At 52.7% G+C, this 21188-nt stretch overlaps 1 protein-coding gene across 1 annotated transcript in view; it reads right to left on the reverse strand.

Annotated features, from left to right (window-relative positions):
• The window catches only part of MMP17 (matrix metallopeptidase 17), a 50013-nt gene extending 29027 nt beyond the window's left edge, over positions 1-20986 (reverse strand). The window contains exon 1 of the mRNA XM_032199199.1: positions 20858-20986. Within this exon, the coding sequence (XP_032055090.1) occupies positions 20858-20986 (129 nt within the window). The remainder of the gene's footprint in view (positions 1-20857) is intronic.
• Positions 20987-21188: the final 202 nt, after the last annotated feature.

Raw genomic sequence — 21188 nt, forward strand, 5'->3', positions numbered from 1 at the left:
AAATGAGCCTTTTTCCCCCCACCCTCCAGCCTGTGTGCGCGCACATCCCCTTCCCAGCGCGGCTGGAAACAGGCACATTTACGCACAGAGATCATCTCTCCCCCGCTGCGCGGCAAATGATGAAATGAAAAGATTATAAAACTTATATATTTGAAAGGGCTCTAATGGGAAAATATCCCCAATCTTCTGTGGCCTCTCTGCAGTGTTGATACAGCCTGACACAGCTGGAGGCATCCTTCACCTTCCTAGGTGTAAACAGCCAGACTTCACATACCCATTAGGTCTGTTTGCAGACAGATGGCGAGGTTAAGGGGTCTGGGCTTCCCAGCCAAGTACCCCGCACTGGGGCAGAGCTAAGAAGACCCCATCTAATCGCTCCAGCTATGGCTGCTCTCCTTAGGCCCCAGCCACATCTCTGGCACACCAGGCTTGGGTTTTATTGCACAAGCACTGCAGGGAGATGGGCATTTGTCTTTTGTCAGATCACTGCTACAAGCAGGCTTCCGCTTGGTGATGGCAGGACAGAGGGACAGCCCCGAGCAGCTGACGTACTACCCAAGATTTATGGGGAAATTTACCCCCCAGCCCTGTTCTGCCAGGAACCACGGGGTATGTCTGACACCAACCAAACTCATTACACAGAGAGGCCTTCTGCATTCCTGCGTGGATGTGAAACACCAAGAAACTCCTGGAACAGCCATCCTGCACGGCAGAGCAGAAAACCCATCTGCTAAATTGGATCCATTTAATCATACTGGCTTTGTTTTCTTTTCTGTCTTTCTTTCTTTTTTTTTTTTTCTCCTTTAAGGCCCATATATTTTGACTACCTCAGCCCCATGACACAAGCTCTGTAAACACGTTTGATTGAAAATGTCAGAGTGACCATCTACAGCCCGCCAGCCGCAGCCTTCCCCCAGCAGTAGCAGGGATGTGCCCTGCCATGCACTTCAGCCCTATGGCTAGCATGCCCTTTGTTAGCTACGTGGAAGCCAACTGGCCAGGCCTGCTGTCTCCTGCCCCATAGACGAGGACGATGTCCTCTCTTGCTGAAGCATGAGTGAGAAGGTGACCAGCATCATCCTGCAGCTGCAGAGCAAGTCCATAGGTCCCACACTCTGCTGCAGCGTGGTGATGGACGTTGCTACGGAAAGAGGCCAGAAAACCCTCTAGAAAGGTTGAGAAAGGTGGAACAGGTATGTCCTCGGAGGGAATAAAGCAAAGCACCAGGTTCTGCTGGCTGCTGGGCTCGAGGCTTGCCTTGAGTGCGCAAGAGACCTGCAGAGTAGGGCGGTGATGGCCTCATTGTCCTCATTTTAATTCTTCCTGCTTTGCTCAGGAAAGGAAAAGTACTGCTGTGCTCAAACTGCAGCAAGCACAGTAGAAAACAGCACCAGTAAATAAGCGTTATTTGCTCTTTAACGTGGGAAACACAACAATTTGACCTTTCCAGATACCTGTGCAACCTTCCACAAACACAAACCTGCCTCTTAGAAGGGGTTCTGGGCTACATCCAGCCTGCAGAAGCAGCATGGAGAGCACTCACGCAGCTCTAAGCAGGTCAGCTACTGCGACCAGTCTAGCCACGATAACAAACCAGGCTTGTTTCATGCAGATTTTTCCTACGAGAAGCCACAACCACCAGCAGAGACATTATCCCTTGCTTTCTTCCATAGCAGGGATGCAGACTTGGTGTGAGCAGATCTGCTGCAGCAGTGCAATTAACCTACTTGAGCAGAGCTATCCCCAGGCAAAGCACAGCAGCAGCAGGACACAGCCCCTTCCTCAAAGGGATGCAGCTTCCCAAGCACAGGAAGAACAACTTCACTGATGGAGCTATTAATCCCAGTTAATTTTATTTGGCAAAATAACCAAGAAATCAAAATGTAAAACCAGAAGTTAATGCAAGTTTAATCTTTTGCATCGATCGCCCATCACATGCTTATTTAATAGCTTAATCTAGGAGCACCCAAATCAACACTTTTCTAGCAGTACAACCACCAAATCTCGGTAAGCAGGACGGTGTAGCAACTGTGCTGTCAGCTTGTGCACATTTGGGCCATGATGGTTAACAAACCCATGGCAGCTTTGCTTTGGGAGCTTTGGCTTTTCTGTATTTAAGTCCCTTGGGAAAAGTGGCAGCTTTGCACACAAGAAGTCCTGCGGATTTTCAGCAAGAAACCAGGTTTGTGTGGGCAAGCTGAATGGGGACACACGAGGCTTTCCTTTTTTTTTCCTTTTTTCCCTATTAGTTTCTTCTTCAATTAATACGTTTTGCATTCTCTCCCCTCTCCTTTGTGCTTCACAAGCCAGCCGCTAGCCTGGCTGCGTGACTGTGGGCTGGCTGCGTGGGTGGCAGGAGCAGCAGAGCTCCCAGCACACCCAGAAACCCCAAAGTAGCTCATCCAGGCTGCAGAGCAGAGTCCTCATCCTGGGGCTTCCTCATCCCATTTTCCACCTGCACACAGAGCATCAAAACCAGGAGGCCTTGTTCCCAGCTCAGCAACCAAAAGGAAGGTGCGGAGTCCCCTCCTTGCTCGGCTTTGCACAATCTTTCCCCCAGGCTGAGCTTTCCAAGCAGTAAAAGAAGACATCCGAAGTCTGTCTTGTAGACAAGGGAAGAAATCCTGCAGGCAGAACTTGTTGCAAGTTAGGCTGGCATTGTCATGTATATATTCTGTGAATTAATGCCTTTTAGCTAAGCTAGCAAGACTTGAATCTTTTCCAGCCTGTAGGCTCATGGTTTCACTAAGTAGCAGGTATTGACTTTTAAAAAGGCCAAGATAATTTTATGATCATCAGGAATATTTCAAGCCACACAAAGCCAGATAATGACATGGGGGAAAATAGAAAGAAATCAAATCAATCCACATATATCAGGCCCTAATTACTGACTGACAACAGCCAGGAAGGAATTTTTCTGTCCTGAAACAGCATCCCCTATGCTGCTGGACGCACGGCTGGTAAGAGCAGAGCATATTTGCCCTTCACAGGACGGACACAGGGATGGAGCAGCAAGAGCCGTGCTCCCAGGGGACATGCTGGAACACTGGGACATCTGGCACCCCTTGCTGTCCCATCTGGCCTGTCCCCAAATACCGGGGGCACTTCCACCACTGCAGAGGTCCGATCCAACCCTGCTCTTCCTGAAATAACCCACCAGCAGCGCTTCCCTACCAGATCCTGGTGGGTGCAGTTACAATGAGGGCAGCTCTTTGGGGACCCTGATGCAGCACGTCAGATAGCGGGGGTGGCTCAGCGCCGGGCAGGATTGCTCACCCAGGCTGCTGCCAGCCGCGAGGACATCGTGTTTCTGGCCGCCCACACATCCGATGGACACCGCTCGGGTGGCCGTCTAGATGCAGACAGCCCACATCCCCGGCTGGCAGGGAGGCTCACAACTAGGCTACAAATGAACAAAACATGGGTACAGCTAAAGAGGAGATGCCGGGATGGTGCATCCCAGTGCTCTCCTGTCCCATCCACCTACAATGCACTGAGATGTGCTGATCCCAGCACCCCCAGAGCCCTCTGTGAAAGCCAAAAGAACCCCTAAACTTTAAATCCATTCCAATTTGCCACTTTCAAGAATGGTAAATTTGGGATGAAACACAGCAGATGAAGAACAAGTGAAGCCCCAGCTCCTTCAAAACTAGGGCAAAACCCCACAGCTCAGCAGGGGCTGGGATTTCTGCCCTGCACCAGGAGGTGGAGGAGCCGCAGTCCTGCGGCACCGCTGCCAGACCCAGCCCAAAGCTCTGAGGACAAGCACGGCAGCTAAGGATGGCTGCTGATGGATGGCTGGAGAGGGAGGAACAGCAGAAAACACATTCAGAGTGCTCCGACAGCATTTAATCTGACTAAAAGCCACGAGCAGGAGCCGATGGGAACAGCAGCCCACTGGCTCAGCGGGTACCATTTTAATGGGCTCTTTGTTCACATCGTGTCCGAGTTCCTACACTTAAGTCCTCATGCAGCTCCCCGGCTCTCACGGCATGAGTGACAGATAGGGCGGCTTCTGCACCCGCTTGACGGGGTGGTATGGGGAAAGGTTCCTCCACAGCACCGGTGCATAAAAAAGCAGCAGGGGAAGCAGGTTATTAAACACACGGAGAAGGGGAGAAGAAAGCACTGCACATCCCGATAGGGAACCTCACAGACTGCTTGGTAAGAGGACAAGCATCAGCAGAGAGCAGCAGCAAGAGAGCCCCTGGTGAATACGTGGCTAAATGGGAAATTGCGCTCGCCCACAGCAGTGAGGGCAGCCACCTCAGCACCCTGCTGCCACCTCCCTTCACTGCTGGGGGCTCTGCTGGCTTCCCCCACTCACAGCCCTGGTAAGCAGCTGGTATGGGCAGGATCTGGGCACATGCCAGCCACCCTGACTCCAGGGATGTCCCAGGAGAAGCCCAAACCTCTGCTGCTTGGGCAGAGAAACTGGGGAGGGGGAGAAAAAAGGCCGCGGGTGAGCAGGGAGCCTCCTCTGAGCCATCCCTGAGTGCATTTTAATATTACGTATGGGTGGACTTTACAGCCAGGCTCCTTTTGAAAAGCATCTGATAAGGAAAGGTTAAAAAATCTTAAATTATTCTCTCTGAACTGGGAGGCTCGAGAGATGCCTTTTCATGTTGCTAAGGTACTGGAGACGCAGCCTCACGCAGGCTCTGGCTGCTGCAGGGGCTTCAAGGAAAGACAAGAAGTTCGCAGGAGATGAGATTTCTTTGCACTTCTGCACTTAACACAATGCAGACTCCAGCTGGGACTAGATACAGAAGTGATGACACCCCCCATATTTTTTTTTCCCTCTAAATTAAAGAGCTGGCTGAATATGCCATTATTCAAGCTCTTTTTGCAGCATTTTTTGAACTAGGCATCTCCAGGATGCCTTGTGAAAACCGGGGCAGCATCCTCAGATGTTGTCCTTCCCCTTGCTTGGTTGGAAGGACCGAGCAGGTCTTACGTGGCCAAGTGGCTCTCAACAGGTCCTACACGGCCATCACCCAGGGCTCCCCACCAAGCAAGGTGCAAGTCCAGCAGGATGCCCACAGCCCAGGCAGGGCACATGCAGGGTGCTTGGCTCCCATCCCATATCCCTCGCAGATGATATGCCCCATGGTAGCAGGACACTGCACTGTCCATCAGGACAAAGGCTGCTGCAGGGTGTTTCGGGATGCTCTGGTCCAGCTTTGCTCAGTAGCTACCTCCATCCCCGGCCACCAGCTCACTGCGTGTCTCCCAGGGGGTGGCTGCTCCTGGGGGAGGTGCTCCCAGTGTCACGCACTGCAGCGCTGTGCCTGCTCCCTACACCCTGCCAAGAAGTGGATTAGTTAATAGGCGAGCAGGAAATATTTACTGTTTCCCATAACAGGATGTATAAAACTCCCCCAGCGCCCTCTTCAAAGGCTGTGAATGCCTTGAACCAAGAATATGCTAATGAAAGGATATGGAAAAAAAAAAAAAAAAGTTTTAAGACTTTGCCCTTCTGCCTTTCCATACAGCAGCCCACTCTCCAAGCCCAGAAATCAGAGGAAGGGGGGTAGGCAGGAGCACTGTCCTTGAGGGACCTGACACTGCCCTGCTCCGGGCAGCTCTGCAGCATCTCCAGCAAGAACAGGGGCAAACCCAGCCTGGGGGCTGATTACTCAGGCTAACGAGCTGGATGAGAGCTGAAGCAGCTACACGGAGAACACATAGTTATGCATCATTTTAATTATGCCTATAATAGCTTTATCTTTTTGTTACCTTTTTTCATTATTGAAAACCTTTCTTTTACAGGTACATCATAACTCTTAAATCCATCCACCAACAAAACTACCTGTGAATAATTTAACGCACCACGAGGCACCAATTCCTCCAAAACCAGCAGACTTGGAGCCCCTCTTGGTGCCTGACACTATGATAGGGCACCAGGGTACCCCAAAGACAACACCATATATCTCCTCCACGCCACATGTGCTCGTTCAGAAGCCATAACAGAGGAGCTTGTGCAAGAAGAGCATCTCGTGGTGACCATCAATATCCAGGAGAGGTCCCTGGCAAGCACACGAGCAGGAGAGCCTGGCAGCGAGCCTGCAGCACAGGAGCTGCACAGCAAAGAGGGGAAACCTTCAGCTGCCTGGTACCTTCTGCTCTGGGCACCCACAGCACAGCCAGAGCTGGGCAAGGGTGTTCCCTTCAGCACCACAACACCGGGGTCAGATGGAGAAAAGCCAGCACGGCGTGTCAGCACAGGGGAGATCGCATGCAACTGCTAAGTGCCAGTGCCCCCAAAACAGCTCCCAGGGAGGTGCAGGCAGAGCCTCACCCCCAGAGGCAAGCAGCTTGTTGTAGCCCACAGCCAGCACCTGCTTAATGACCGGTTTTCTAACAAGGCTTGCTAGCTTTCCTAATTACACAGCAGCACAACACCTTAATTTTTCATTTGCCTGCCTCTCTTTTTCCTTCCCATAAAAACAGAGAAAATCCCACCTGTGCAATGTCTGTCCCAACACAACTAACAAGACTTGGACCACAGGCATCTGTGCAGCCAGGCTTTTACTTTCCCTTCCTTCCAGTTATTCCCACAGCGAGGCTGCATTAAAAATGCATGGGTCAGACAAAAGATGCCTCACAGTGGAAGCTCTCACTCTTTCGGTCTTGCTTCAGCAAGCAGTTGTGTCCCAGACCCAGTGAGGTCAATGAGAATTAAGCAGGTGCTTAAGTTTCTATGTTCCAGGTGTGTGAATAAATTAGTCATTCCTGAACAGTGCACATGTGCATATTTTCCCGGTTGCTGAGGCACTGTTTTTAAGCTATTGAAGTGGATCGGTCTGATTGCCACCTGGGAGAAACCTTTGCTTCTCCAAGACCTGCTTGCACTGCTTACGTCTGTGTTGCTTTTGGAAGGGGAGAGGTGCAGGGAGCTCCCCTGCCCCCAGGCTAACCGTGCCCGGAAAGCAGTGCAGTCGCTGCAACTGCCTCCTGTAAGTGAGTCAGGCCGGGAATAAAGACATTACTCCAAGGTAACGTCAGATTCTGCAGCGGCACTGATGAAAGCGCAGCTGGCATTACGCGTTGGGTGCTGGCAGTTCTCTGAACTGATGCAACAAACTAGCGGCAAAGCAGCGATTTGCAGTCAATGGCTTCAAGGTGAAGCTCAGGCAACACGAAGTTCCTCCACATCCCTCCTTCAAAACCCAGTGCGTGTCCCCTCAAAATGCAGGGGGATGCTCTGGGTTGCCCCCAGTCCCACCTGCCCAGCCCTGCGAAGGGCCCATTCCAGCCCGGTAGAGCTGGGACTGTCCTGGGAGCAAACAGCCTTTGCTGAGGGGCTTTGTCCTGGCTGGCAGCAAGCTGAAGATTCAGAAAGCAATGAGAAATTTGGGCTGTCAAAGTCCACGCTGCAGTAGTTACAGAGGAGTTTAGGGAGTGAGGAGATGGGTTAGGAGCTTGGGGCTGGTTGTTCACAACCCCAGGACCCACCCTGTTGTGACAAACTCATCCTCACGCCCTGACCCAAAACATAATTCTTCCTTTGTTCACAACTGGGAGAATTGTCCAAAAAGAAATGAAAAAAAAAAAAAAAAGATGACAAAAAAACACACACACCCAAAAAAGAGCAACCCAACCCCAATTTTCTAATGCACGTGCCCTGATGTGCAGAAGCCAATTACTCAAAACGGAGGTGAATCAATGAAAAAAGGCTCCCAGGTGCTGGGGAAGCAGCAGTTGGCCTTTCCCAGTGCTGTGTGAAGCCCGGATCAATGCAGCTTTCCGGCTGCCATCTGCGTATTCCGTCTCTATCTCCCTGTTTATTCCAGTGATGGGTTGCCAAGGTGTCAGAATCAAATCATTTGAATTTCTCTTGAAGTGAAAGGTACTCAAGGTTCAGAATTACACCTTGACCCAGGCAGATCGGTTTGCAGGAATTACCACCAATTTCTCTGGTTGCAGATTGCAAGTGTTCAGAGGCGAAGGAAAATAAAAATGCTAGTCCTTTCTTCACCTTGCATACAAATGTGATCTTCTTGCTCTTGACATAACCATGCTTTAAAGAGCTTCACAAACATCTATTTCCTCATTTGGGCTCACACAGAAGACATATTATCTCTTTTAAATATGTCTTCTCCTTGGCAGTGTGCAGCCTAGCCCCTATCTTTAACATTTTAAGAAGCTGCCAAGTGGTTATTTGCAAAACCGATGTTAGGAGATGGATATAATCTATTTTAAACCTCAGCAAAATTGGCCAATTTCAGGAGGTTTTAACAGACGGATGAATTAATCACATCGCACAGATGATGAGATGTGAAACGCAGACCCCATCCCTCCGTCCGCAGAGGAGCTATTTGGAAAAGGCCCAAGCACCTCCCTGCAGAGCAGCACAACAGGACCCAAGTGGTGCTGCTGACAGCAGCACCCTCCTTCCAGGCCTGGATCTCAGCTCCCACTCTCCTGAAGGCTTCGGAATTGCCACGCTCTGCTCCTTTGGCAGCAAAGCCCAGGGAAAGCATGAGTGATGCCTTGGGGCTCTGCACCCACCCTGTGCCCTCTGCACGATCCCCTTCCCATGGGGAAATGAACCCAGCATTGACCCGAACATTAAAATTCAAGACTCTTCCATCTCACTCAGACTTATTTTCAAGGTCTTGCTATGTGGTTGCTTAGAGACTTCTGTTTATCTGCTTGTTTTTCCTTTAAACAGCTGAAGTTAGCATTTCATTTAGCATTAGAGAGCGAGGCCAAAAGTATTGACTCCTGGACAAAACTTCCCAAGCTCGCAGCAGTTTCAATCTTTTGCTAAGGACAGGTCCTGCTGGCCGTGGCGTTGCGCACCCACCAGTGCAGGCAGGGCAGCAGCAGAACCGAGCGCCTTGCAGCGTGGCGATGCTCGCTGGGCCTGCAGCTTGCTTCTCTGCCAATTTCCCCGCTGTCACCTCCGATCAGGCTCCCTGCCTTGGCAAATCGGTAGCGACACGCTCACCAGTGCTGCTCCAAAAGATTATTCTCCATCTACGTGCCACCATAATTTTAAACACAGGGTGTGAACAGGGCTGGATTCAATGCTCCTCACCCCCGGGGCTGTGGGACAGGCAGTGCCTGGGATCAGCAGCATGGCTCAGGAACCAGGTGCTGTGCTGCCCGCTACTCACCGGCGCTGAGTGCAAGCGTGGCAGGGAAGGGAAGACAAATTGCTCTGGGGGAAATCCAATGACCTCCCCGGCAGTGTCAGGGAACATTTGTCAAGTGGCAGAAGCCATTAGCTGTGTCACTGCTCACCTACGGGGAACGGCGCGTCTCTGGTGCCTGGCTAATGCAGACCTGGATGGAGCGGTCCCAGCGATGCCACCCGTGCCAGGAGGAGCTTCTGGCACCCCTCCTGAAGGAACCAGGCAGGCAGGTCATAAACCAGATGGGATTTACAGGTCAAAATATCCCCTCATCCCTGTGGGCAGCCAATACAACATGGGGAGTGCATGGGATGAGCGTGCCTGTGTCCGGAGGCCTGGCTCATTAGCAGGTCACTAGTAATGAGCCTGGCAACCATTTCTCAGCACTGCGAGGAGATGGGTGGCTGGGGGGTGTTCCAAAAAGAGCCAGAGAAATGCAGCAGCCTAAATAATAGCAATGGTAATGTGGCCGCTCTGTTGGGATGCTGTTACGATGGATGAGCTTTCAGGGAGGGCTGAAAAAACGCTGGTTAATATAGGGGAGCCAGAGGTTTGCAGAAGGTGGGATGAGCCGCACTTCCCATTTGTCACCGCCAAAGGACTTCACCATAGAAAGGAAGCGATGATTCCCCATCCGTAAAACACGTGGGGCAGAGACAGATTGCAAAAGGTCGCAGCAGGACGCAGCAGCCCAGCGTGCAGCGATGCCTCCAGCACCGGCACAGAGTGGGGAGCGAGTGGGAGGCAGAAGTTCCCTGCTCACACCCCAATGGGGAGACATTCCTCACTGCCCAGCGGCTTCAGGGGATGGGGCAAGGGAGACAAAACTTGCAAAAGCCCCGGGAGATTTCTGCAATGAAAACAAGCTTCTCCTTCTTGCAGATTTGTACCCAACAACCAGACAAATTCTCAGTTTTAAAAACTAAAATCCATATCATTCTCACCATGCCTGCCTGTGGCTACACAGAATGCAAGGAAAATGAATGGTCACGGAGCTTGAATATTTGCCATTTCTCCCGACTCTCCATGCTCTTGCCAGCAGTGGCTGTGTGCTCGCAGGTCCCTGAACAGTGGGACACGTCCCTTGGCAACTGTTTCCCCAAGAGAAGACCCAGTGAGCATTAGGGACCAGAGGATGTCCCACATGTGAACATCAGCCTGTGAGGGTGATCCCACCGTGGTCTCCCCCACCCATGCCAGCTGCCTGTACCCTGAAGCCAGAGGTATCCCTGGGGAAGCCTGCAGCCAAAAAAAAAGCCTTTAACTTGCTGGGCACCTAATTCTGCACTGTTTTGGATAGGATTTGCATCACTGAGTGCTCTAGGAGGATTTACATGACCTCATCTTAACTCTCAGTGTATTTCCCTGCAGAAAGTATGATTACTGCTTGTGGGAACGCAGGCGGTGTTCCCAGGTCACAGCTGCAAAGCTGAGCACAGAAACCCGGTGCCCTCCCCTCGCCTTCACCCTGCACATCCACCACCTCTTCTTTCTGCTTGTCCTCATAGGAAAACCATCGTCACTCGTAAATCTGTGTTCAAGTACTTTCTCCCCGCACTGTTTAGCGCTCTGTCACGTTTCCTAATCCTGTTTTGCACAGTCCCAAGCAGCTCTCCACTTTCCCCTGGCTCCCAGGGCTGGTGAGCAGGTTGCTTTTGAAGCTCTTCCAGGTTACTGAACTGCGATGGTAATGCAGCTTGTTTCCCATCAGCTGAGGGCAGCATGCCGGGGACTTCATTTATTTTCCATGTTTATTTATGTCAGGAGAGTCCTTAAAGGATTTGTTTGCAGCTGCTCCAGTGGCTGCTCATCCCGAGGTCAGCTCCTGCGCCTGCCAGCCTGGCCCGGGGAGAGCGCAGTGCTGGCTCTGCTTCGTCCTTCGGCTGGGTGGATGCCGTGGAAACAACTCAGTCCTTTGTGATCCTTAATGAAGAGCAGGAACTCCCTTTTTCTATCTAATAGGCCCTTATGGCCCTTGAAGATAAGGAAGCCTGGGCGCACAGCCTCTGCTGCGTTTGTACCCCAGTACCCACAGATGATGCCCAAACCCTGCGCCCTTCCCAGGTGGTCCAGGATGGCGCTTCGCCTCCCCCAGTGGCCGACCAACACCTCCCAGCTCCTTGGAGCACCCCAGGGTGATGTGCTGGGAGCTGGCTGCCGGTTTGTTTTCTCTCTAGGGTTCAAGGCTACCCTGGAGAAGGAGATCATGCCATATCAATCGCCTCCATTGTCCTCGTAACCATCTGGGCAAAGAAACATTTGTTATTTTGTGACAGTTCCCTGCAGAGGCTGCTTAGGCATCCTGTCTGCTCGCATGGTGGAGCTGGCAGTCTTGCCAGAAACTCTGCTTTAAAGGGTTTTTGCAGCATTAATTAAATTTCTACTGTTGTGTCTATTGGCTCTGAATACGATCCGGGCTCTGTGAGCACGTGAAGATAGGCTCAGCTCCTTGCCCCCATTCAGACCTGGCTCTGCACAAGCCTGGCTCCCAGCACTGAATTCCTTGTACTCAACATTGGGAATACAGCTGAAGGGAAATGCACTCAGGACTGTCAGGGTTCAGACACCATGTGGGTCTTGATAACGTAGAGGCTGAGAAATGATCCCAGAACCACAAGAAAGCAGATGTCCTTGCCCTGAGAAACAATTCCTCTAAGCAGACAAGCAAAAACGATTATCTGTGATTGCACAGACAGGCATGATGTGGCAGGGACAGCAAGCAAGTCACCCCAAGGACTCCAGATGAATTTGACACAAAGCTGCCACAGCTCAGGCTCCCTTTCCACTCCTACAATGCACGGCCCCCACCTTGGGCTGGCACTGATGACCTCCACCCGTATCACCGAAATTTACAGACGCTTCCTTCCAGGAAACCACGGATGGAAGAGAATGGAGCTGCCAAGTGCCCAGGAGATGCAGGAGATAGGTTGCCTTTAACAGCTGAAGACGTCTGCTAAGGGGCAGAGAGGAAACTGCAGACTTAGAGCATGATGGTGCATAAAGCATTTTGCACACTTTACCTACTTAAAGCACGGCTGCTGTCACTGTGCAGCGATTTAGTGACCAAAAGCCTGCACCAAGGGGCAGGCACCTGTTTGTGTCCCACGGACAGGTTCCCAATGCCTGCACCCAGCACAGCACACACGTATTTCCTCGGATATTTTCCCAGTTTCCACAAGAGGGCACCGGCACGACACCGCCGGGGACACAGCGGTGTCCCCAGGCAGAACCTGCTAAGCCCTGCCGTAGAAAGCTTCCAGAAAGCCCCTAGGTGCAGGAGGGTACTCTGCTAGTGCTGAAGGTCTCCAGAGAGGGGCCTGGGATAGGAAGAGTGACCCATCACCATCAGCACCATCACTGCCACCACCACTTATCTCTGCTGACCCCCTCCATCCCACAGGCACGCAGCGCCAGGCCGCAAAGCTCCCGGCTTTACTTGAGGCAGGGTCTGCAGGGAGCAGAAGAGCTGCTCCTCAGGCAAACGGCTGTGTCTGCAGGGTGCCGGTGTGCCCCAGGCAGACCATGATGTGGGGACAGACCCAGCTGGAAAGAGAGGGACTGAGGAAAGTAAACCCCCTGGTGACAAAACACTGCCTGAGAAGGGCCAGGCCCGGCTCAGCCCATGGACTTTGCAGAGCAGACCCAAAGGGACTCACCTACCCCGACCCAGGTGTCAGCCAGCTCATCTCCCAGTGTCCAGGAGGCAGAAGCCACTTCAGGGCATTACCTGGGAGAGCTGCAAGCCAGGATTTAGACTGTTTTACCTCCGACACCAGCAAATGTATAGCACCCACTCAGACAAAAGATAAAAGGGAGCGGTGCCCGCCAGCGCCCACACCAAGAGACACGGTGCCAGGCCTCTTGTGAAACCAGTGAGGAAATGAGGAGGTGCAACCGGTGAGGAGATGCAGCATCATTACAAATTTACTCATCCCCTTGTTTAGAGCCCAGGTTTCATAAAAACATGTGAGAGGGGCTCTTGGGCTGCTCAGTGCTTGGAGCCCAGGTTGCCTTTCGTAGAGCCACACAATTTGGTCAATGACCACACGTCTAGTCTCTCAGGTACCTGGCGCTCATGGTTCTGAGCACAGAAAAATTAATATAAGATCTTCTTGGGGGAGTTTTTGAATCCAGGTGAGCTTGCAGAAGACTACTCAAATCTCCCCGATCACTGCCTGTCGGGGCCCTGGAGCACAGCAGCTGATTTCCTCTAGACTATCTTGATCTTGCTGGACACTGAGTGAGTACATACCAAAGCATGAGGTGTATTAGAAACGCCAAAACAGCAGCAGATTGTCTGACGGGGCTGTCATTCTGTCATGCAATATGACATGCATCCAGCCCGGGAGGAGGAACGGGATTGCTGTACACTTTAGTGCTGGCTGAGGCCAAGCAAGATTATTCCTCGTTTCAGAGTCTCATTGATCAGGCCTGGAGGATACATTTCTTCAGCATAAACAAAATGTGGTGAAAGTCCCAAAACACCCAGCTCTCCTCAGCTGTGCTTTCCTATCAAACACATTGCCATTTCACAAGTGTGTCTGTGAGGGGGCTCCCATTCCCTTTTACTTTTGCACTGAAAAGCATCTCTGACGTGAAGGGTGCAAAAGTAGAAACAGCAAAATACATGGGTTTGGTACAGAGCAACGGGGAATTTGCCAAGGGACAACAAAACGGAGAACAAACATGACAAACAAAAGCCAATTTCATGCAGAGAAGACTTCAAAGAAGCAAAGACGCTTCTCAAGCAGCATCGCCGGCCACCCTTCTGGTAGCAGACATGCCAGAAGGACAGTGACAATTAACCAAACACAGGGAATGAGGTGGAACAGGACCAGAGACCTCACCACAGTCCCCACCATGCACCAAGCCTGGGCAAGGCTCCAGCTGGGATACAAGGACTGCTGGGTGGCTGTAATGCCTCTGGAGAAGATCCCTCACAGTGGGCTCAGGAAAACCAGGAGAGACTGCTTTATTTCTCTCTCACTCAGCAAGATATGAAAAGCAAGCAGCAGCCTTCTGAGGTGCAATTCAGTTGGGACACCAGCCCTAGTACTTTTGTGTGTGACATCCTGCTGATAAACACGAGTTGTTATGAAGGGTTGAGCGATACACCGACCATCCAAGTCTGAGAACAAGCAGTACTGCCGAGAGGTGTGGTGGTTTGGACAGCCTGTAGCTGCCAGCCACGTGAACCCTCCTTCAAATGAGTGTGTCCAGCTTGCTGCTTGGAAAGGATCCCGTGGGACTGCCTTCCTTGCACACTCGTCTCTCCCATTTTTTATCCCATTCAGGCCCCTCCAAAGTCACTTGGTCCCAACCGCGCTCCCAGATCTGCTCCCTGAACCTCAAAAAACCCTCAGATGGTGAGGTCCCCAAATGCTGACAACCCAAGAAGCTTCCTTTTGCTCTGTTAAAAATCTGCCATCTCCAGCAAGGGTCACTTGGTGAGAAGAAAGGTGGAAAAAGTCCAGAGCTGGATGGTTTGGGATGGGGGCCCTTGGGAAACTGTACAAGGGTTAGGTGCCTCCACTGCAGTGCAGGACAGGCAACCTACACAACCCAGGACAGCGGCTGCAAAGGGTATTTCAGATCTCTGTTGAAACAGTCAAGACATCTTATCTCCTTCTTGTATTTTGGATGATGAAAGATTTTGTGTGGCGCCTGAAAGAAGAATGTGCATAGGGAGGTTTCAAAAGATGAACTCGAACTGCAGAGTAAACTGAGGATGTAACAGCAGAGCCTGTCTGTTGGGTGATCTTCAGCAGCTGGGAGCTGAGCCGCAGGGGATGCCATTCAGGGTTTGTTAAATAACAAGACAATATAATCCAAACATGTCCATCACCTTCCAGCAAGGACCCTGTGACACAGGTAAAATTGCTTTTTTCACCCAAAAGATCAATATTGTCAGGATGAAATAATATGTCAGATGATGTGAACAACTCCGCCTGACCACTGACAGTCAACAGGCATAAAATCCCTCCGGAAAAAATAGAAAGAAAAAAAAAAAAGAAACCCCACACCCACAAATATTCTGCCACTTTCCAAATCACCTTATTGGGATTGTTCTTGCTGGGCACTGTAGATCATCTCCAGATTTCTTGGAAGAATGATTTTCTGTGCCCATGGTGTGCTCTGATGAAGGAAATTCCTTGGATTTAATCAGATGACTTCTATTAAGTCACCATGGCTAATCAAACCGTCAGTGTCATCTGAAGACCACACTCCTTGGTGAACTCTGGTATTTACTCCGTGTCAGTCACCGCAGGACTTCTCTCTGAAGAAACCTGTTGTCTGAGGCAGTTTCTCACGACGCTCATCTAAAATTCTCCAGTTCTGCTCGACTTCAGCAGCTTCTTCCCTCACCCCCACACGCCTGCTTTGTTTTTTGCACTGGATTTAACTTCGTGTATGTGGTTTGGTGTGTTTTTTTAATGTAACATCAAATCTCTTAATTCTCTGACCCAGAAATCAGAGACAATCCTCATAAAAATCTGGGACAAAGAAGACACATGCAGATGCACGCGCGCATTGGGAAGAGCTTCTGAAACTCCCAAATCTACCCATTTAAAGTGATTTTGATTAAAGAAAGCATTTTGAGAACTATTGCTGTCAGATCTCAGGTTATTTTGAAAGCAATTCCTTGCCTTTCGAGTGCAACTCTTCCCTAACCAAGAGGTTCTTGGGAGTGACAAGGAGGTGGCCCAGGCTTCCCACGTGCTGTTGGGCTGCACAGGATGTGCTGCATTTAGGAGCAGGGCTCTTCCCTCCCACGTTGTCCCCGCCATGAGGCCAGATGAGCCCCAAGGTCCCGGCTGGGCATGTGCCCTCTCTCGCAGCACTCCAGAAATAAAGGTTTCTTCTGTTGCAGTGTGACCTTTCCGAGCCGCACAGTTCATTCCTGCAGCGGTTTTGCCAATGAGTAAATAATGAGAAATTAGCACACGGCCCAGCGATGACTCACTGCGAGCTGCTAGCGCTAATGAACTCGCGGGGACAAAGCAGGGTGTCGGGGACATCCGAGAGCCTGCTTTTGTGACAGCGTCACCCATGTCACACCCATGTCTGTGGCAGGCAGCTCCTGGAGCTCACTGCCAGCCGCAGGCGCCGGGCTGGGAGAGCCCTGGCCGGACACAGCAGGGATGGGAACGTGCCATGCTTCGCATCACCTCTTTGCAAGTTAATTTAATGAGGGAGTATAATAAAATCCTGCAGGAGCGATGTGGCTGAGTCAGGTACAGACAGCGACCTCCACTGCATGAACACCACGATGATTTTAGGGGAAATAGAATGGCAAAGGGGCACAGCTCCTTCCCACCCTCCACCAAGCCGGGTCACAGCTCAGGGAGGAGAGTTTTGGTCCCAGGACACTCGGATACATCCTGGCCCACCCCGAGGACACCAGGCACAGTTTGGACAGCAGCACCCAGCCAGGCGAGGGCTTGCCTGCTTCATCGCCAGCACTGCTCCCCCAGGCATGGGAAAGCCCCCAGTGACATTAAAGCGGGTAATTTAGCTTAACTACCCCGGGTAATTCACACGGCTGGGCCCACAATAGCAGCCAAGCATGGGACAAAATTGCATTACTGTATCTCAAGGTCTGGGGAACTCATATCTGAAAAGGAAATAGCAGTTCAAACCAGCCAGGGCTTTAATACCAGATTAAATGCTTTCACGAGAGCCTGTCTATTTGGAAGCTTCCAGCCAGCCTTTTGTCAAGCCAATTTAGTTTGCATTGTACTTTGGCTTCAAGAGGTACCTTAAAATGTAACCAGCAGCATTTTTTTTTTTCCATGGTAGCTTAAGCTTTCTTGGAGGGAATTCATGAACCTGGGATGGGCACAGCTCTGTGCTGGAAGGCAGTGCTTTTATGGCAGAGGGGCCAAGCAAAGCTCCTCGCCCCTATGCAGCTGGCCTGAATGCATTGTTGTTTAGGGAACCTACTATTTTGTCCTGCAACACTTGCCATTTCAGAAGGCTGAAGGAAGCTCCAACTGGGATTATCAATTTTTAATTTCCCCATTAGCAGAAACAGAACGCTACCCGTCTGGTAGTTTCTCACTGTAGAAGGAACAGCTTAACTCCACACTAGGGTTTTGCTGCAAAGGGCTAATTGTCCCAAACCCTGAGCCAGACCACCCGCTGTGCCTCGGTGGGGCTGTACCCTGCCCCGGATGCTGCCATGGGGCAATTCAGGAAAGCTCCCAGCTGAGTGGGATCAGGAATGGGGTAAATGGATGCTCCGGTTCCTCAGCTGCTCCAGAGCCAGAGCAAGCACCACTGAAACACCAAACCAGGGCCCATCTCCCCAGCAGGGATGGGATTTGCTTTGAAATCCAGCACCTGGGAGGTGCAGGGCACAGGCTGCTCTGTAGCCCTCTCTCTCGTGCCTCGCTCCCCGACGTGGGGACAGAGGAACCTCTGTGTGTCCCCAGCCCACCAGGGGGGCTCAGCGCCTCCCCGCTCTCCCCCAGCACATCCTTGTCATTCAAATAAGAAGCGGCCACAAAGGCGAGGGCCCTGCCCCGAACAAAGAGCTGCTTGGGACTGCAGGGGGACGTGGTCCGGGGCCTCCACCGATGAATGCAAATGCCTCCATCCCCTGGGAGCAACTCCTCCAGTAACAACACAGACCAGCATTGTGAGCGGGAGGCATCGCTCATACGCAAGCCCCCAGGAATGCCCAGTGAGCCCCAGCTGGGGAAACGCCTGGGGAGCATGGGCAAACCTTCCCTGTCACCCTCAACTACGCAGTCAAGAAGAAGAGGCTCACACTCAGCTTCCTTGCACCCACGCTCTCCTACCCAAACTAAATCTTCCCTGGTACTTCCATGTCCCTTGTCACCCGCAGAGCCCGCATCCATGCAGGCTGATCTCATGATGCCACCACCACTACCACGGCCCCAGCACCAGGGCGAAGCCTCTCCCTCAGGACAAAGCTTGCTCAGCTTCGACCCACACCTCATTCCCCCCCAGGACCCGCAGCAGGGGTAAGGCAGCCCAGCCACAGGAGCCACAGGAGGTTCAACATTAGGCTCGTTTTCAAGCTGGCGCGTCTCCGGGTCAACACGGATCGCACTGCACCGGCTCTTACAAAAACTGAAAGCTGAAGGCAGCCCTCCCTCCAGACCTGGTTCAAAGCCCAGCGGAGGCAGAGCTCTCATTACTCGGTTACTGCTAACGTGTGTGAAGTTCTTGCTGCCCGGGCCCCTGAGACTCATGAGTCAAACAGCCATAAAAAGATGCAATTTGGGACGGCTGCGGGTACCCCTGGTTTTCAGTGTGCCAGTGAGGGTGGTGTGAGGGGTTCATCGTAGGAAAGGCAGCAGTGCAAATAGTAAAGTAGTAAATCTCAGACCCAATCTGCTAAAATTCAAGGAAAAGACTCAAGTCAAGCTTCATTCCACCTGCTATTTTATGCTCTCTTTGTTAGAGCAGCTAATGGGTAATAATAAAAATATTAATAATCAAGCTAGATTTATAAACTGGGCAGGATATTCAACTGGTGATGAAATCTGTAGAATCAGTCAGGATTATATTGCTTTGGGCAGCACTCTAACAGGAGCTGCCATTGAATTATAGCCCTCGTTCCTTTTGCTGAACTTTAATTTGGCCCAGCATCGCTGTTTCATCCAACCCAAAGCTGTGCAGGACTGGAGCAGGGCACGCAGCTCGGAGGCACAGCCCTGCTCGACGCAGAAAGTGTTGCAGCTGCTGGGGGGGTATTTTGAACGCAGGAGCTGTGTTGACATCGTGCTCTATTTGCTGCAGAGAACCACTGGATATGATTTTCAAAGGTTAGCGGAGCTTTCGATTGCCATGGTTTCATGCTTCCTAGTTTTCAAATATTTGGATGAAATGCATCACAGATCTTTAATTTCTTAGTTGCTTCATAAGGTGGATGTCAAATAATTACTCTGAAAGTGCTCACTTCCCCCACATTGGTATTTTCCTGACAAACACCTCCGAAAACACCTGGCATTTTCTGCTCCCTGCTGCTCACGAGCACAGACCTGCTTTACAGTCAGTCCAGTCCTACTCCCTCCCATGCCGCCACAAGCCAGAGAGATGGATTTGCCCCAGCAAGCACACCCATGGGAGGGGAGAAATCACCGAGATGCGCATCGAGCATCATCCAGTCCCTACTGCCCAGCCAAAACAGGGCTGGGTCTCACAGCCCTCGGTACCTCCCTTCACCCACATTCACCTCCGCATAGCTCTCACCGTCCCTGGTACCCTTCCTTCCCGAGACAGCCCCAGCTCTGCCCAGTTCTCTGGCACGGGTTTGAACTGCTCAGATTTGGCCCAGGACAAAAAGTACCTTGATGCCCGAGGGTTGTCAGCAGTAACTAATAAGTCCCCTCGAGTGTTAACACTTAACCTGTTAAAGCTGCGTGCAGCACAGAGGGTAGCAAGGGTAAAAGCAGGTCAAAGATGAAGTTTGAGTCAAATTGATTGGGGCAGAATACACCAATTTATGTGCTGTTTGCATTAAATATTAATCCCAGTTTAACATTTGGTTACAGAGGGAAGCAAATGCACTGTAATAATGCAGATGTGCCTCATTTTCCCCACATTTCCTATTCCGCCAGGAACTGAGGGGGAAGGACATCCTTTGTCCTCCCCAGAGCCCAGGCAGGGGCTGGGGAAGCAGCCTGGGAGTGGGAGCAACGCTTGGCGGTGGCAGCGGCAGCGTCCTGGCGCACTGCTCTGTGCGAGCCTCCCTCGTTAGGTAACCCTGCTGTGCTGCAAAAGCCTCCCTCCCTCCTTCACAGTGGCACGCAGGCAGATGTTTGAAATTTGCTGAATTTCAGGGAATTTCTCCAAAGAGGCGGGTCCAGCCCCAGAACTGCTTGCCCATGCCCAGCGGCAGCCGGCTTCCCGACAGCTGGGTGTGCTGGGGTCATGGGGATTCTCCTCCCTGCGCCGAGGTCTCCTCTTGCTGTGGCTGGCTTCAGCTGCAGGAAACTTTTCTTCCTCCAAGAGAAAAGCCTCGGGCTCTCCCCATGAAGCCACATGGACCTGCTGCCACCGTGATGTGCGAGGGACACGAGCTGAAACTTGCTGCCTGCTAGAAACCTGCCCTCTCCCTGCAAGCGGAGTAGGCACCTGCGTGCAGAGAAGGGGAACCACGAGCACGCCCAGGTGGGTGAAGCACCACATCCCTCTGCCCCCCCGCCCGCACAGAGCATCCCCTACCTCAGCCCTGAGCCGGACCCTGGCCCAGGGCTGGCATTGCCTCCAAACGTGCTACTTCACCTCACCTGCTGCCAATCCCTGTGCCACCACCACGGGCGGAGAGTCTTTGGGAGGGGGCAGCCCTTTCCTAGTGCCAGAAAAATTGCCATCCGGGTGGAAGCGCTGCTGGGGCCATTGCCCCGTGGGCACAGGGCTGGGGGAAACTTGGGGCGCGGGGGGTTATGGCTGCAAGGGGATGCACAGGGCACAAGGGGGGGGGGCACGACACAGCGGGCACAAGGCGGGGGGACACCGGATTCCGTGGGTGCCTGGGGGACGCAACCTCTGGGGGGTGCTGGCCGGAGGGGGACACCGGGTGCTAAGGGAGGAGGCGTGCGGGGGGTGCCGGGGGGTGCCAGCTGGAGGGCACCGGAGCATCTCCAGCCACCGGAGCCGGTCGGGAAAGAGGAGAGGGGAAAAAGAGGGAGGTCGAGAGGTGGGAGGGGGCGAGAGGAGCGGGGGTCCGCGGTACTCACAACTCCCCGGCTGATGTCGTCCGCCGCGGGGGTGGGCGCCGCGGGCGCCTCCTGCCACGCCAGCCAGAGGGCGACGACGAGGAGCATCCCCCGGCGGGGGGCGCGGGGCCGGCCGGCGGGGCTCAGCATCCCCCCGCGCCCCGCACCTCCCGCCGCCGCCGCCCCCCCGGGCAGGGCCCGGCCCCGCGCTGGGCTCCGCCGGGCCGCGGGGCTCCGCGCAACATCCGCGCTGCGGCCGCCGCCGGGCGCGGGGGGCTCCGCTCCGCTCCCAGCCGGGGGCGCGGCTCCGGGGGCGCGCTCACATCTCCCCCCCCGCCCGGCGCGCGAGTTG

Source organism: Aythya fuligula, chromosome 17, assembly GCF_009819795.1.
Source record: "Aythya fuligula isolate bAytFul2 chromosome 17, bAytFul2.pri, whole genome shotgun sequence".
Lineage (NCBI taxonomy): Eukaryota > Metazoa > Chordata > Aves > Anseriformes > Anatidae > Aythya > Aythya fuligula.